Here is a 15,083-nt window from a genome sequence, read left to right as displayed (position 1 = left end):
GTTGCGTCTGGGTATGACCGCCGTTCATTGTTCGGTCAAGGTCTTTGATCTATACTGTGATCATTGTCTCCTTCATCGCGCATGGTTCTTATACTGCAAATGATACAATGCTTCCTTCTCCGCTCAACAAAGCCCATCAGTTTCGAGTTGGGATCTCCGTGATGCTCCTGAGATGTTTATATACACGGATCTCGAAGCCCATGTCCTCGTTCTTACCTTCTGTATAACCACAGTCATCTACCATCCGCCAAACACAGCAGAATCTAACCCACACTCAGACTTTCGAACCAATTTATTGCCTAGGTGGTGAATCCGTTCGCAAGTCTCAGTCTCCAAGAACTCGTCTGCAGAAATGGCCGACGACGTTCCAGCCCACTATGCCACCCTTGGTGTAGGTAAAACCGCAACCCCAGCTGAGATCAAATCAGCATATAATAAGCTTGTGCTGATCAATCATCCAGATAAAGGCGGCGATCATGAGAAATTCATCAAGATCCAGAATGCGTATGAAGTCCTGAGAGATCCCCAATCGAAGGAATTATATGACCAAGGCCTGGAGCGCCCAGAGGCTCGGAAGGCTCGAGAAGAGGCCCAGGCCAAGAAAGAAGAAGCATACATGCAACGGAAGGCACGCAAGGAAGCTCCTAGAGGAAAAGAAGAGCGAAAGGCGCCCGAAGCTCAGGGGCCTCATCGACCACCACGTACACCCAACGAGCACCGTGCGCGAGATGAGGGCCACAAGTACGCCGAGGGACCAGATGGCGACACGAAACAGCGACGACGCGGAGGGCACTCTTTCTTTGCACGTGACTCCTTCTACGAGGCCAAGTTCACCTTTGAAGCCTTTACTGATTTCGAGGGATTCAGCGCTGGATTCAAGTTTCCTGCTGACAAGAATAGAGGCTTTCCTCGGGAATTTCGACCACCTCCTTCTTTCCCAACTTCGGAATGGGATGCGCCCAAGAAGCCACAGGCCGCTGAGCCTCGTCAAGGGAAGGACAAGTCGCCGCCGAAGCCTCACGCTCACGCTGGTGAACCATGTATACGCTGTGGTGAAGAACATGCTCAGAAGCATCGTGATGAACCGCATAGACAGCACGGAGAGCTTACTTTTGAAACCTTGACAAGCAGAGCTACAGAACACTGTACTCAATTCGACTATGCTTTTCAAAAGCTCCGGGCCGCCATGGGCAGCAAGGCCCGGGAACACGATGGGCTCTATTCTCACCTTGCTCATCTCAAGGATGTGCTGTCGAAGCGACTCCTCACCATCACGCTCGCTCGCCGGGATCAAACCGTACAGGAACTGAGAAGAGGCCGGACGGAAGGATCCACCAAACCTGACAAAGAACATCTAGCCTTGATCTCTCGCAAGGTCGACGATGATCGTAGCATGTTGAAGAAAGTTGCAGCATTGATGCTCAAGCTTTACGAGGCTGTGAAGATGTCCAATGAGTCCGACCATGTCGGTCCTGACCTTAAGCTTCTTGTCTCCAAGAATGTGGATGATCTGAGCTGGTGTCTCGTGCAACATCTTCGTTAATGTCTTGTCGAGAGAAAAGTCGAAGATATGGGTTAGTATCCCGTGCAGCGTTCTATCAACATATGGCCGCCATGCCCTGGGATCTAGCTAGTGCTCAAGGCAGAGCTTTCACTTGTGGAGATGCCTTTCCACAAGCATTTCGTGGAACACCCAACAGTATGAGGCCGTCATACCGGCCCCTATTGTATATCTACCTACGACTGTAATTATTGAAATATGAGGCCACCATGCCCTAGTATCTATCTCGTTATTGCAATCTGAAAAGTCAGTCCCGAAACGTCTTGCTGAATCCTTTTTAATAGTACGAGTAGTCGCGAGTAGGCCATGGTGTCGTTAGGATCAATGTATTCCTGAGTGTCCCCATCTTGTTCCTCGATCGGATGACATCGCTGGTGTCCTGAGAAACGAAGTGAAAATTGAAATCACAAATCCGTCTTGCGCATCATACCGATGACTTCAACGAGCCATGTGACCTCAAGCCAGGTGCAATAATTGCTATGTTGCGATTTTGATAGCATTGGCAGTGACGGCGTAGGCATGCTGCTTCAGTGTCTGCAAGACCGACGTCATATGTACCCACCACGTCGCAGTTGGGCAGCTTCAACACCCACATAATTAGCGGATTGTTTTTCGGAGTACATATTCAATTATCCATCAACCAATCACATGAACACGTAAAGATCATCAACTTGCAGCACATTGTCTTGTGGCTGTGCATAACGCTGCATAGCTTCATGCAATTAACCACTTGCGGCCTCGCCATACCTGCAGCGGATGCACTTCCGGACCTGCATGTTATGTCTCAGTTTTCTCCTCGCCTCTGAATCCAGGTACGAGAAAGTCCAACGCTTGTCCTGCAGGGTCCGATCTCACTCCCAAGCTGAAACACTTACGAAGCCGTAGGCTATTCGCGGAGTTGTGGCGGCTCCTTCGTGTGGAGGAATGCTATTTTACCCTTTGGCGCCATCCTAACGTCTAAGCGACCTGATGTTTTGACGAATGTGATTCCATATTTCTTCCAAGGAGACCGCTTGCATAAGGTTGGAGGCGAATATTGCGCGGCCCTCAGGCATTCCTCTGAGGGTGTCGGCTTCTCGCTGGTACTCCCTAGCTTCGAATGGACCGGCCCTTCCAGATCTATAGTTACCCGTTCTGCAGAGAAAAAGGGACCCCTGGAGCTTTGCGCCTCCTTCATCCCTTCACTTTTTTTTTACACGAGGCCATCGTGATTGTCCGCTTCAAGCGTACTGTGGCGGCAGGAGACCCGCTCCCCGGCCCGGGCGGTTATTGGTGGAAACTGTTTGCATCGCTACGAGGAAGAACCGCTGAGTCTTCAGGTCTATGCCCTGTCGGACCAAGTGATCGGTTTGATCAAGATGAAGACAAATCTGCTTGATAGGCGACGACACCCGGAGTGATGCGACGCAAGGCAGACCATGAGGCAGACTGGCGTTTCAGTTTAATTGCTCTTGTATCAAGTTGTAAATACGGCTTCAGAAAATCAACGGGAATGACACCAAAGATACACAGAGTGATCATCCATTTGATGTCCTAGAAAAGCGGCTCGGTAAAGGTCATATCGACTCTCGGGGTGACCTATACTCTACGACAAGCTGAATGATTCGTGGCCATCGCCGTGCTGGCTCGGACGAGGTGCACTTCCTGTCACTGAGCCACGAGGTATGTGCGACTGATGAATCCTTTGTGCCCAGGGGAGGAGCGTCGCGTGATTGGAATATCAAATTGCGGGCGGGAAGGCACAGATGTGCGACGGGCAACTGAGGAATTCTTGCCCTCGATCGAGGCTCGAATTTCACCATCTTTCCCCGCTGATGCCTTCGTGAAGAAAGCCTGCTAGATATAGCACTCTCATCTCCCGCAGCGTTGCCACACGAAGGGGCGGTCGTGGAGACCGAAGACCTGCTTCAGCAGTCCCCCCCTAAAGCTAGTGCTGAATTTCACAGACCTGCCTTCTTCGCCGTCGACCTGCCACCAGAGACTCATTCTTTGAAGATAGCCAGGGTTCTGCAGGGCCATTATTGCAGTTCTTCATCCTATCGTCATCGTCTCGAGCGGGAAAATGCTACCCGGCTCTACCGGCCTTCATCCCCTCAGCACGAGTTGCGACTCCCCTGCTCCTCTTGACCCGAGGTCTTGGTTCTGGGGTCATGACACATTGTCTTTGAGATCAAAGCTTGTGATGAACACTCAGAACGAAACACCAAATGTCGGCGCAATTCAAGACTAGACCGATTAGTACTGGGACTCTGGATTTCCATCGATCGTCCTCGCTTCGTTCGGGCGGACATCATGCCAAGGTGAGTCCAAGTGGATGGAAAATGACACTTTTTAGCCTCCCCCGCCACTAACTTATCGACTGGTGAAGTGGATGTCCGGCCGGCTGGCTGTGATATCGATATTGGTATTGATTTCGCCGAGTGGCATCTGCAGGGCACTGCGACGGGAAAAAAATCGGAGCCCAGCTTTCTTCCCACACCCTTCGCGGGGACCCCGGTATTCACAACAAGGCTGAGTTTCCATGCCAAACGGCTAAGGTGGCCTGGTCTCGCACATGGCGACAGGGTGACAGGGTCAAGGCGCGAGGCGTGGATGAACCACACCGAGATTGGCATTGCGATTGGATGTGGGATCCAGAGCATGGGAGTACTGGCTGAAAACAAATTGTAGTTAACTCGTGTTTTGCTATGCTATTATGGGCCGTAGATGCTACGATGAAGATACCGGCAGTAGTTTGTCCTTGAGGCCACATCTAGCCTGAAACCGGTGAAAGGATACCTAAGTGAATGCACAGAACGAATCACACGAAGACCAAGCATGGTTTTTCTTCTAATATATCAATTTTCTTGTTGTCCAAAACGCCCGTGGATAAAGCCAACTATCAAAAACAGGACAATCAATCTAGGTCTCTGTAATCCCTCTACTTATCAGTACTGCTTCTGCCACTGCCACTGCCCCTTGTGATCGCCTCTGCCTGAAAGTTCTAAACAGAGATTAGTCGGATGATGTACAAATACAGATATGACATAGAAAACCAAAAGCCAAAATAAAGGGAGCTTAATATAGATGTCTCTCTCTGGGAGGAGTGCCCTGGTGGCGGTTTGGGAAACAGAGCAAAGTTGGAAAGAAAAGCACAAGTTAAAAAAAGGGGTATTTGGTGATGTCACAGAAGTCCTCCCTCGTCGTTCGTAATTACAAAGAGAAAATTGTGTTTGGCATGCAGGCATTAAGACTTGTTGAGCCCTGGAGTCGTGGAAATTTCTCAGATCCTGTGCCGTTCCAGGGCTTCCAGTGGTGTTTGTACATAGGGAAACATAAACACAATGAGTGATGTGATATGGTTGGTAATCGTCGTCACAGAGAAAGTAAAAAGGGCGTCAAGCCGTTATATTTTTTTTCGGGTTGTGTTTTTGGACTGGATTTTGTCAAAACTCGGTGGCGCTTGGGTCTTTTCTTCAATCTGTTTGTTGGCTGTCCAGCAGGGAGTGGTAGGCTTCTTCCCAACCGGCTTCTGCCATGATCTGTTCAGCAGTCTTGCCAGAGTCTTCATCTTTCACTTGTAGGTTGATGCCACCACCTTTCTCGTTGAGTAGGTGTAGGATCCTGGCATTCCCGCTCTCTACGGCTTGAAGGACGGAGTTCCAGCCTCGATACATCTTGTTGATGTCGACACCACGGTCAAGGAGCATTTCCATGATGTCCAAGTCACCTCCTCGGTAACGGCGGATGGCCTTGACAATGGGCAAATGCTCTCCGGGTGCATTGATGTCGGCGCCCGCCTCGTCGAGTAAGAACTGGACAATTTCCTTTCGATCTTCTCTAATGGCGGTTGTGAGGGGAGAGAAGACGCCTCCATTTTTGTCCTCAACGCTGATTCCAGCTTTAAGTAAAAGCTTGATGCTTTCAAGCTGGTTTGCGACAACGGCCATTTCCATCACGCCCTTGACAGAGCGAGGATTTTGTAGAGATGGGAGAAGCTTCTTGAGGATGGCGGGCCGTTTGACAGCCATGCAAATGGGCCAATCCTGGCCTCTGATCGCTGGGTCTGCACCATGCTCTAAAAGGAGATCGAGCATTTCCGCTCGATCTTCTCGAATGGCTGTGGTCAGAGGTGTATTGCCCTCGGGGCTTCTGTCGTTGGGACTGACTTTCTGTGCAAGGAGATACTGTAGTGCATCCATGTTGTTGTGCGCAACTGCCTTCTCGATGATGCCTTTTGGTTTGTGTAGATCCGCACCTGCAGCCACAAGCTGAGGCATGTATTGTGACCGGTTGTGCGTGACGCACTTCCATGCTGGGTACTCGGAGGCCATATGGTTAGGATCAGCGCCCTTGGACAGCAGGAGGGTGATGAGCTCAGGACGGTCGTCTCGGATCGCAGAGCAAAGTGGGGTATAGATTCCGTCTTTTCTCATGTTGGGATCAACGCCAGCATTGAGAAGGATTTTGACAGACTCGACGTTGTTGAGACTGGTGGCCAGCTCGAGACAACCGGGCGCCTTCTTGGTGTCTGCACCACGAGAGAGCATGAGTTGGAGAATCTTGGACTGATATGTTGATGGCCAAAGGGGATGCTTGGGTCCCGGCAAGTTGGGGTTTGCTCCATGATCAAGGAGAAGAGTCAATGTGTCAAGTCGCCGAGCTTGGATTGCCTCGAACACAGGGGTTACGCCCTCAGCGCTCTTTCCATTGGGGTCGCTCCCGTAGTTTAGCAAAAGTTCTGTCAAATCCTTCGGAGCAGTTTTGTTGATTGTCTTAATGAGTAGAGTGTTACCATCAGACATCATCTGTCCGGCATCACCACCATAAGTGAGATACAGCCGAGCGAATTCCGCTTTGTTGTCGGTGATCGCTGAGGCAAGGGGTGACTCTCCATCAGGGCCTGCCGGAAGGTTTGGATCCGCGCCATACTTGATCAGGAGTCTTGCGCTATCGATGAATGACATCTCGGTTGCAGTATATAGAGGTGTGAGTTTATTTCTGTCAAACCCATTGGGATCTGCTCCGAAAAGCAATAGCAGGCGGACGCTCTCAAGGTCCCTGGTGAGCACGGCTTCTCTCAACAGATTGAGTTCTCCTGTATTTTCTGGCGAAACGCCGCAATCAAGGAGCTGCTCAATCATTTTATGCTTCCTCTGCTGAACTGCGCTGATAAGCGAAGTCTTCAATGCAGATGAGTGGGATCCAGAGGTTTGTTTCGGTGTCCATCGAGGTACGGCACTGGGATCCGGTCTGATGGTGGTGCCTTGACTCGAGTGTTTGTCATCGAGCTCAATGTCATGTATCATATCTTCAATCTGAGTGAAGGAGTCTGCATCCCTAACAGATACGTGATCCTCAGGAATGCCTACCTCAGTCGTCAACGTTCCATTCTTGTGGATGGAGGAATGATCTCTTCCGGTATCCCTTCCAGTCGAATGAGTTGTTATTCTGCTTGATCTAATGCTTGATGCGGCCTTCACGCTGTGGCGGTCTGGCTGCGCTGAAATGGCGTGGGCCTCATGCGCGGCCTCCTCTCGCCCAAACTCTGTCTTGGGGAAGAGGCTATAAGTCGAAATCTTCTCTGTAGGTGGGAGAGTTGGGAGGGGCGGCAGACGATCGGGAATGTCTGAGACGTGAGAGGTGGTGGATGGAGCTGGCTGCTCACGCTCACTTGGTGGTGGAAACACCACGCTTGGCCTGTTCGAATTCATCCGCTCGAGGGCGGCGGCGAGACCAGTGTAGCCGATGCCGACAGACGAGTCCACTCTTTCGTCGCCTAAAGACCATCTAAAAACTAACGCGCTCATTCTCAGAGCGTCCCGACTCTTTTCGAGGGACTCTCTCATCTTATGGATGTCTGTGTCGACAAACATCATGTGCCATCCCTTGGAGAGCTTGCCGAAGCCCTTCTTCTTCTCGTATTCGAGGAACTTTACCAGAAGCTGGTTGAGAACCATAAAGTCGTCATGGGTACCACGGAACTTCTTGTCCAGTTCCTTGACCATGTCAGCAGGCAACGTGTTGTGCGACCGCGATGATTCGATCAATCCCGCTTCAATTGCCCATAATATGCGGGAGATGTCGAGAAAGTCTGTGGCAAGTTCACGGAACCCATGGGGATGGTGTTTAACGGTGCTCAGATATTCGAGCAGGCGCACAGAGACGCTGTTCCCCAGGTTGGTTGCACGAGTACATAGGTCCAGGAGAGACTCTTTCTTAGGTGCCATGGTGACAACGTGTTGAGGGTTGGCTTGTGACACGAATGTTCCTATATTCTCATGAGGGGGGGCGGGGGATCGCTTGCCATATAAAAGCTGGAGGATTGCAAAAAGACAGAGGCGAGGTCAATCAAAAGCGTGATGGACCTCCCCTGATAAACATTATGGACTCGAAGTGCAGCCCTCCTGGTCTACAAAGACGGGCACGACCCTTGAAGATCAATAGTGGCGGAGCACTGCATGGGGGGTTTGCCTTCGAACACAACTAAGGGTACCGATGATAGCTCGACCTCGTTAAGCTAGGTCTCGAACTCGGCTTTGCTTTCTTCAGCTGGTACGATTTGTTCTTGGATTCTTTTTTCCACTTCCCCAATTGAGCAGAGAGGAGACTGAAAAGTGCCCATTGGCTTCCAGACACGCCTAGAGCGCCTCGGGCATGGAGGAAGCACAAGTATTTTCAATTTTCACTTGCTCTATCTTGCGCCGACGGGCAATGGCAAGACCTGTTCGAGCCTAGGATAAACAAGACTGTTACAAAGTTCTTTGTTGGTGTCATTGACCGTGCATGACGGGCCGGGGAAGGCACTTCGAAGTGGAGCGTGTTCCGCTAGCCACGAGAACCACAGGGGTACAGCTTGATGGATGCTCGAAACGGAAGCGAGCCGACAAACCCGCTAACACTCCCCTGAGTCTTGACCACATTGATTAGGGTTTGCGCCGACGAAGTTGGAGAGCATAAACTAGCGCAATTGATTCTAGCAGCAAATCAAATGCCGCTAAAAGTGAGCATTGGCCAGCTGGTAGGGGACTTCGTGGAACCATTAGGCCGGTTCAGGCAGACCTTCGTGCAACGAAAAGGATTTCAGGTCTGAAGATTGAGCCCCGGAATTGTGCTTGTGTATCCACTCTCCGACCAGCAAGGAAATTCTTGAAGAATCTCCCTTTGCGTCTGCAGGACACCAGACGCCAATCGATACAATGCTCAGTCGACCCCAACTCTGGGCAAGCCCCGTCGAGATTGTCAGCCAGTTGACATCCACTCACAACCAAAACCTAGGTAGATTCGCCTTTGGCAGCCTTTTGGAGACTGGGACCATGATAGTGCCCCTCTCTGAATTACGGGGACACGAAGCTATGTCCTTGCTTCAGGCCCCCTGGGAAAATGTCGACTCACCATTTTGTGCAGTGATAACCTGCGCGGTGCATGCCATAACACCGCTAGGTTTCGGGGGCGGTCAATTGCTACCCTAGATGCATCTGGTGTTCTGGCAAGGTTGTTGGACTGGTGAGGGAAGCTCGATCTTCGAGGCGGGAGGGGAGAGCAGGCCCCACACCCCACATAAGGTTTGAATCCAATTCAAAGGTTACGAGTGCAAACTCAAAGTTCAGCCGCTGCAGATAGAACCTTGGATTTGGGAAAGTTTGTCCCCTTCTGATAGTACATGAAGAGCGTTTTGGGAGACCATTTTTGAGTCGAATGGCGCAACAATGCTGGGACCCGTTGGACAGCATTGAACTCAACAGACCAGCATGAACATTGCGCGTAGCCTGGAACGCTGGCATCACGAGAAGCGATTGATATGCTTCATGTTTGACGAGAACCCAGGGGTGTGATTCACTCGCTTGTTCGAATCGACAACCTCGCGACTGAAATTGCGGCAAGCCTTGCTTGTACCACGTTGCTCGCTCGGAGCTGAGACAAGACGAATCAGCTAACAGGACATATCAATATCAACCATCGCGGACTAAATCCTCCGTACTCGAGCAGATTAAAATAAGCGTGATCGCTGCGAAGATTGATTGCATCGAGATCTGAAATCAATATTTTATGGGCCGTGTGGAAGATGGCTAAGGAGTGGAGCCTCGGGTGGAAATAACCAGCAGAGGACAACAGAACGGCGCTGGTCTGGCATCTTCCATGTGCAGGTTGAGTCGAAAGCCAGATCTGGTCCCAACTGTCGTCTCCACCGCTCGAGGTGGGAGGACGCTTATTCTGCAACTGAACACTACTCGTGAGTTGGGTTGAATAAGCTCTGAAAACGAGCCACACCTCCGTATGGACTCGTGGCGAGTCCCGCTTAATACGAATAAAGCGAAAGTCAAAGATGGACATGTATGGTTTTGCTTTTGGTAAAAGATGCATTGGGAGGGATGATGAGGTGTTGTTGGGTGATGCAGATTTCCCCATAGGTAGATCTCTAGAAAGTCAAGCTGACAGGTGTCATATTGACACCCTGGGCGTGGTAAATTGGATCAGGCTCCGTTTCCTAGCCATATAACATGGGGTGGAAGGGTGCAAGGTTCTCGTTTCGAGGAGCCTGCAGGAAGAGGCGGCCAAAAAAACCCTGGTGAGGCGTTTTTGGTTGGACTAGCGGGCGATCGCCCCGATGAGTCCTTGTGTTCGAAACAACCAAGCAAGTGGACTCGAAGGCGTGAAGCACGAGGGACTCTCCACACACCTCAGCGTGTTCGTGTAGTGCGAGTGGGGCTGTGGAATTCCATTCATCTTTTACTTGGGACCTCACCGTCGGTTTGACATACATATGGGATCATTGGCGACTGTCTCACCGTTGCAAATGGGCTGACGACTTGACCGGATATCCATTTCTCGGGTCACTCCTCGGGTGGTGGGGGACGAGAGAAAACTTTGCAGTTGAAAAGGCTTTCCACCAGTTCTCTGATTCGTGTGGCTTCCTTCCTTGGCAGTTGTACTCGTGCATTGGAAGGAGCACAATCCGAGGTCGCACTCCGTACCTTCCGCTTGAAATTGTCCGTCAATTGACAGGGAAGGAGCGTGTGACTGCCCTGCACCATCTGCAAAAGACTGGGATAGCCCTTTTCATGTATGCACCACGTTCAAGGTCCTTGGGTTAGATGAGGCGGCCACACGCAAAATCCAGTCACGGTCCTTGTTGGGATACATGCTACCCCAGTTGAGTCCAATGGCTCTTCCCCTCAAAATGTACCTACTTGGATTCCGCACTTATAGGCCCTTAACGACTCCCCCTGCTCGAGGTCTCTTTACCCAAGGAGGAACCATCCTCGGGATTCGGTGACAGCGACTGGCCGCATGCACAGACCTCGGACCCAGTAAGATCGACGGTTCCATGCAATTGGGCACGCTAACCCCAATTCGAATCGCTGATCGAAGTATCCCTGACTGCCGTGGCCCAGACTATCCCAAATTATCGAACGGTCCGCTTTGTGAGAAGGATGCGATCGGGAAGCAGATTACCCGATGCAATGTTGGAAATACCGAGTACGGAGTACACACGAGTAACCTCGGGAACACGAGGTTCCAGCTAGAAATGCACAGAGACAGAGACTCTGTGTGCGACCACATTGGCCTGAAAACGCCATCAGACACACCAAGGCGGATATATCAGTCTATCGAAGAGCAAGTGCGCCTGGCCGCTGGGCGGAAGATGGCAGAGGACCGGGGGGGGGGGAAGGCTAGCAGCAGCCGGATCACAGCGTGTAGGTTTGCATGGCGTCTCTCATGGGGTCAAAAGGTGAGCCGCGTTGAGGACTGAGCTGATGCACCAAGCATTGAATGTTCTCTCTGTATTCATTGCCGAGTCCTCAGATATTTACGATAGCATAAAACTCGTCCTTGAACAGGCTGCCACCATAACCTCATCCGTCTGTATCATGTGAATCGTCAAGCATTACACATAATACAAGAGGCAAATCCATCGCACAGCTGGAAGGATGTATTCCAGCTCCTGCCACACCTTCCGCAGTGGTCAGAGCGCTTAAATCCATCCGCCGTCGTTCCTAGTGCGGACAGAATACACTGAGCTTTCTACTCTTGGCGCAGAGTACACTGAGCTCTCAATTCGATGTGCACAAGAGTAGACAGAGTTGTTTTGGCTCTTGAGTTCGTCAATCATGGTTTGCAGCACTATCTCCGTTCGATTGGGGTCGTAAGGGCCGGTGTTGTTCATCAGGTAGTAGCTGGCGATGTCTATGGAGGAAGCGTCTTCGTCGTAGTACGAATCTGAGATCTGGGGTAAGGTGGGTGACTGGCTGAGTGGAGGATGTGAAGTCGCGGCTGGTGGTGGATGGTTGACAAGCCTGGGACGCTCAGCAGCCGATGTTCGAGCTGCCAGGACGGCTTGAGGTGGAAATGGAAATCTCGATTGTCTGTTTTTTTCCTCCTCATTCTGGCAACGCTGAGTTATAGTAGTGGGTGACGGCATGTTCAAGGCTGCGAACTGCATGGTCGGGAGGTAATTTGCCTCAGAACGAACTGGTGAGAACGACCTCGGACGTCTGTAATGGTGGTCCTGCTTTCGGACTGGACGAAATCGAGAGGTTGTTCGTCTTGGTAAGATAGGTAGGATTTTTTGTCGATCAGCAATTGTGGTGCCGGAATCGAAGCTCCTGACCCTGCGCACCTGCACCCGCACCATATCGTCTGATTCAGCCTTCTCCTTGGCCTGGACTTTCCCCTTCTCTAGTCCTAGCTCATGTCCAAAATCTCGACCTTCCGCATCTCTGGAGCACCAGGTCGTCCGCAAGCCAGACCCGAATGCCCATAGCTCCCACATCATGCGACCGAGGGAAGGTAGACATGCTGTGATAAGACTAACGTTCATGATGACTTGATTCCAAGTCTGGAAGTCCACCATGTCCCAGGTGGTGTCATCGGAGATCGAGAGCGGTTGAATCTTCCAGAGCTGAGGTATCGTAATCGCGGGCACGCTGATTCGAGCACCAAACAGGATACAGACAAAAATCTTCTTATCCCGAGACGTCTTCAACTTGCACACCATTATGATCGGCAGAATGAGTGTGGCAAAATCGATGACTATGCTGGTTACTGTGAAAAGGGACAGAAAGAATTCCTGGGATCCTAACATCAGTCATTGAATCCTCTGAGGATACTGTCTCATACTTACTCGGTTCAGACACCTTGAGGCGGCGACGAGCCACGGCTCTGGTAGGGAGCATTGGAATGCCAATATCGTCAATGACACGACTGAATAGATTCCTATGAATGCAAGGACGATGTTGCAACATCGTCTGATTGGACGTTGAGGTTCAACGCTCTTGATGAGCAGGATGACGACTACCTGACAAATCAAGAGGAGCAGTTGAAGGAGAAGATTGCTAGAATATATGAACTATTTCTTCCATTAGACTTGGGATGTGCTGACCAGGTTCACTGGGTTTTACCTTCTGGAATGTCAAGAGTTCATTTTCACTCAAGGTGGCGATATGTCTCCCCAGCCCGTTGGAGATTCCCAGACGGATAAAGGTACTCTGGCCGAGCAGGATCACCTGGTTGTGTTAGCTTGCTCCCACAAGAGACAAGAGTCTGCCCGAGTCCCAACGCACCAATGCTAGAGGAAGAAGAATGTCCGTTGACTCAAAAACCCTAGCGATCCTATGCCTCGCTACCCCCCGAAGAACAACGATAACGAGAGAAACACCAGCAAGTGCAATGGTGAGAATCTCAAGAACGGAGCCACGATAGTCAGACATCCCAGAGCCCTCCCTGATCTACACCTCTCTTCTTGACGTTTGCAATGTTGTCGCATCGACAATAGCAAACAAACATTCGATACGTCTTGACTTCGTCGAGTCATCGACGAACGTGCCACAGTCCGTCCTATATGGAAAGCTTGGAAACTCCATGGCGGGAGCCCGGTGAAGGCTCGGTTTAGATAATGAGGGACTTGTCGCGTGTCTCTGATATGTCACGTCACGGGTTGGCAATGCACGGCGTGGCAGAAGCATTGACAAGAAAAGGAAGTACTCACTGGCTGGATTGTCCAAAAGAAGGTGACTGTCAAGGCTCGTGTGCAAGAGGCCACTGTCGAGACAGTGCTTGGGCTGTCAAATAAACCCCATTGAGCACAGGCTACAGGGAGATATATGCCGAAGGTGGCGAGGAACTTACGTATGAGGATATGTCATGACCAAAGAAGCCATAGAAGCGCGTTGATAGAAGACGAGAAGTCAGGGGTGATGGCCATCACTCTGGCGGATGGTCCTTGGATGAAATCCTCCTTTTGGATAGTGAACGATCATCCCAAACTGGAGGAGAGAGATGAGCGGCGTCCATTTATCGGGACAACTGCCCACGAGTTCTGGGTCTGTTGTGACAACAGGGGATCGAGAAATTCGAAGCCAGTAAGCTCTTCACTTCTGTAAAGCTCGCCTGAGCTACATTCAGAGCCACGCACGCACTGGTCTCATCACCTATGGTAGTGGGCGAGGTGGGCTAACCATGGCAGAAAGCTGACCATCTGGCCACACACGCGCACTCCAAACCACGACGTGGGTATGAGTGAGGCTAGCTCCGTGTCTCGGTCCCAGGGCTCTGCCTTTTCTGATCGAAGGCTAGAGTTTCAGGAGGCTAGAAGGGTGTCTTGACAATTCTGACAGCGACTTGAGTGTGGTGCAAGTTCAACCATACGAGGGACACGGAGCCCTGAAGCAACGGGACGCTTGCCAAGACCGCAGTTCCCAGCCAGGCCTTTTTTGGTGGTGGGGAAAATGCGACCTCGGGCTTGGCAGTCAGGGGCAAACCTGCTGGCGGTGTACGAGTACAACGTGTACTGTAAGTCGGACCGCTGGGGGATGAGCCACGGGATAATTCCAATACATGGTGCTGGCTGGTACTGCTGGCCTTCCCTAAACACGCAACGATAGCAGTTAGCAATCCCATAGATGCCTTGTACAGGGAAATGCACGTTGAAACCTGAACATTCCTAAGGAGACCTTCCTGCCACGTACCGAGTACAGGCATCGGCTTTCGCGCGAAGCCGAACCTTCCCTAGCGTATCTTGTAATCACAACTTCCAGCAAGGGTCCAAGCTCCTGGCATGACCGTGCATGACCTTACGAGTACGAGCACAGATGACCGGGTACTCCATAGTCGGACAACCTTGATGCCATTGAGGACCGGCTCTTGATTGACCACTGCCAACTCGTGTGAGATACGCGATCCAAGTTCGCTGGGAATGGAATTGGCGGCACCTTGGTTTGGATGAGATGTGCTCTAGGCGAGATGCTCGAGGGGAGATCTCACGATGCTCTGAATGCGTTCCCCAAGATGTAGAAGTTGTGAGAGTCCAGGCTGCCTATGGTACATTAGACCAGTGCATATGGATGCTGTTACATCGTACCAGGCACAGAGAAGAGTTACTAGGGCGTGTATGTTCCAGGTGCAGAAACATGTCAATTTGTGTCTACTGGCTTTTATGTCTGTCGTTCATTTGTTGTTTATTTAATAGCTTGCGAGTTCATCCACATTCGTGTTTGCCGTGAACCCATTATATCTCATGGTATATATAAACCACGACCAGTTG

General features: G+C 51.1%; 3 protein-coding genes across 3 annotated transcripts; 1 reads left to right on the top strand and 2 right to left on the bottom strand.

The window, feature by feature from the left end:
- Positions 1–352: 352 nt before the first annotated feature.
- Positions 353–1,543, top strand: A1O9_00544 (DnaJ like subfamily A member 2; the record flags this gene model as incomplete). The annotated part of the gene is made up of 1 exon (XM_013409707.1): positions 353–1,543. The coding sequence occupies one exon, from the start codon at positions 353–355 to the stop codon at positions 1,541–1,543; it is 1,191 nt and encodes a 396-aa protein (XP_013265161.1).
- Positions 1,544–5,016: 3,473 nt separating this feature from the next.
- Positions 5,017–7,770, bottom strand: A1O9_00543 (uncharacterized protein; the record flags this gene model as incomplete). Its single annotated transcript, XM_013409706.1, has 1 exon — positions 5,017–7,770. The coding sequence occupies one exon, from the start codon at positions 7,768–7,770 to the stop codon at positions 5,017–5,019; it is 2,754 nt and encodes a 917-aa protein (XP_013265160.1).
- A 3,746-nt stretch (positions 7,771–11,516) lies between these two features.
- Positions 11,517–12,786, bottom strand: A1O9_00542 (uncharacterized protein; the record flags this gene model as incomplete). The annotated part of the gene is made up of 2 exons (XM_013409705.1): positions 11,517–12,586; positions 12,666–12,786. 2 exons carry the CDS (start codon positions 12,784–12,786, stop codon positions 11,517–11,519), a joined length of 1,191 nt encoding a protein of 396 aa, XP_013265159.1.
- Positions 12,787–15,083: the final 2,297 nt, after the last annotated feature.

Source organism: Exophiala aquamarina, assembly GCF_000709125.1.
Source record: "Exophiala aquamarina CBS 119918 chromosome Unknown aczIA-supercont1.1, whole genome shotgun sequence".
In the NCBI taxonomy this organism is placed as follows: Eukaryota; Fungi; Ascomycota; class Eurotiomycetes; order Chaetothyriales; family Herpotrichiellaceae; genus Exophiala; species Exophiala aquamarina.
This window is presented reverse-complemented; position numbering and strand designations above follow the sequence as displayed.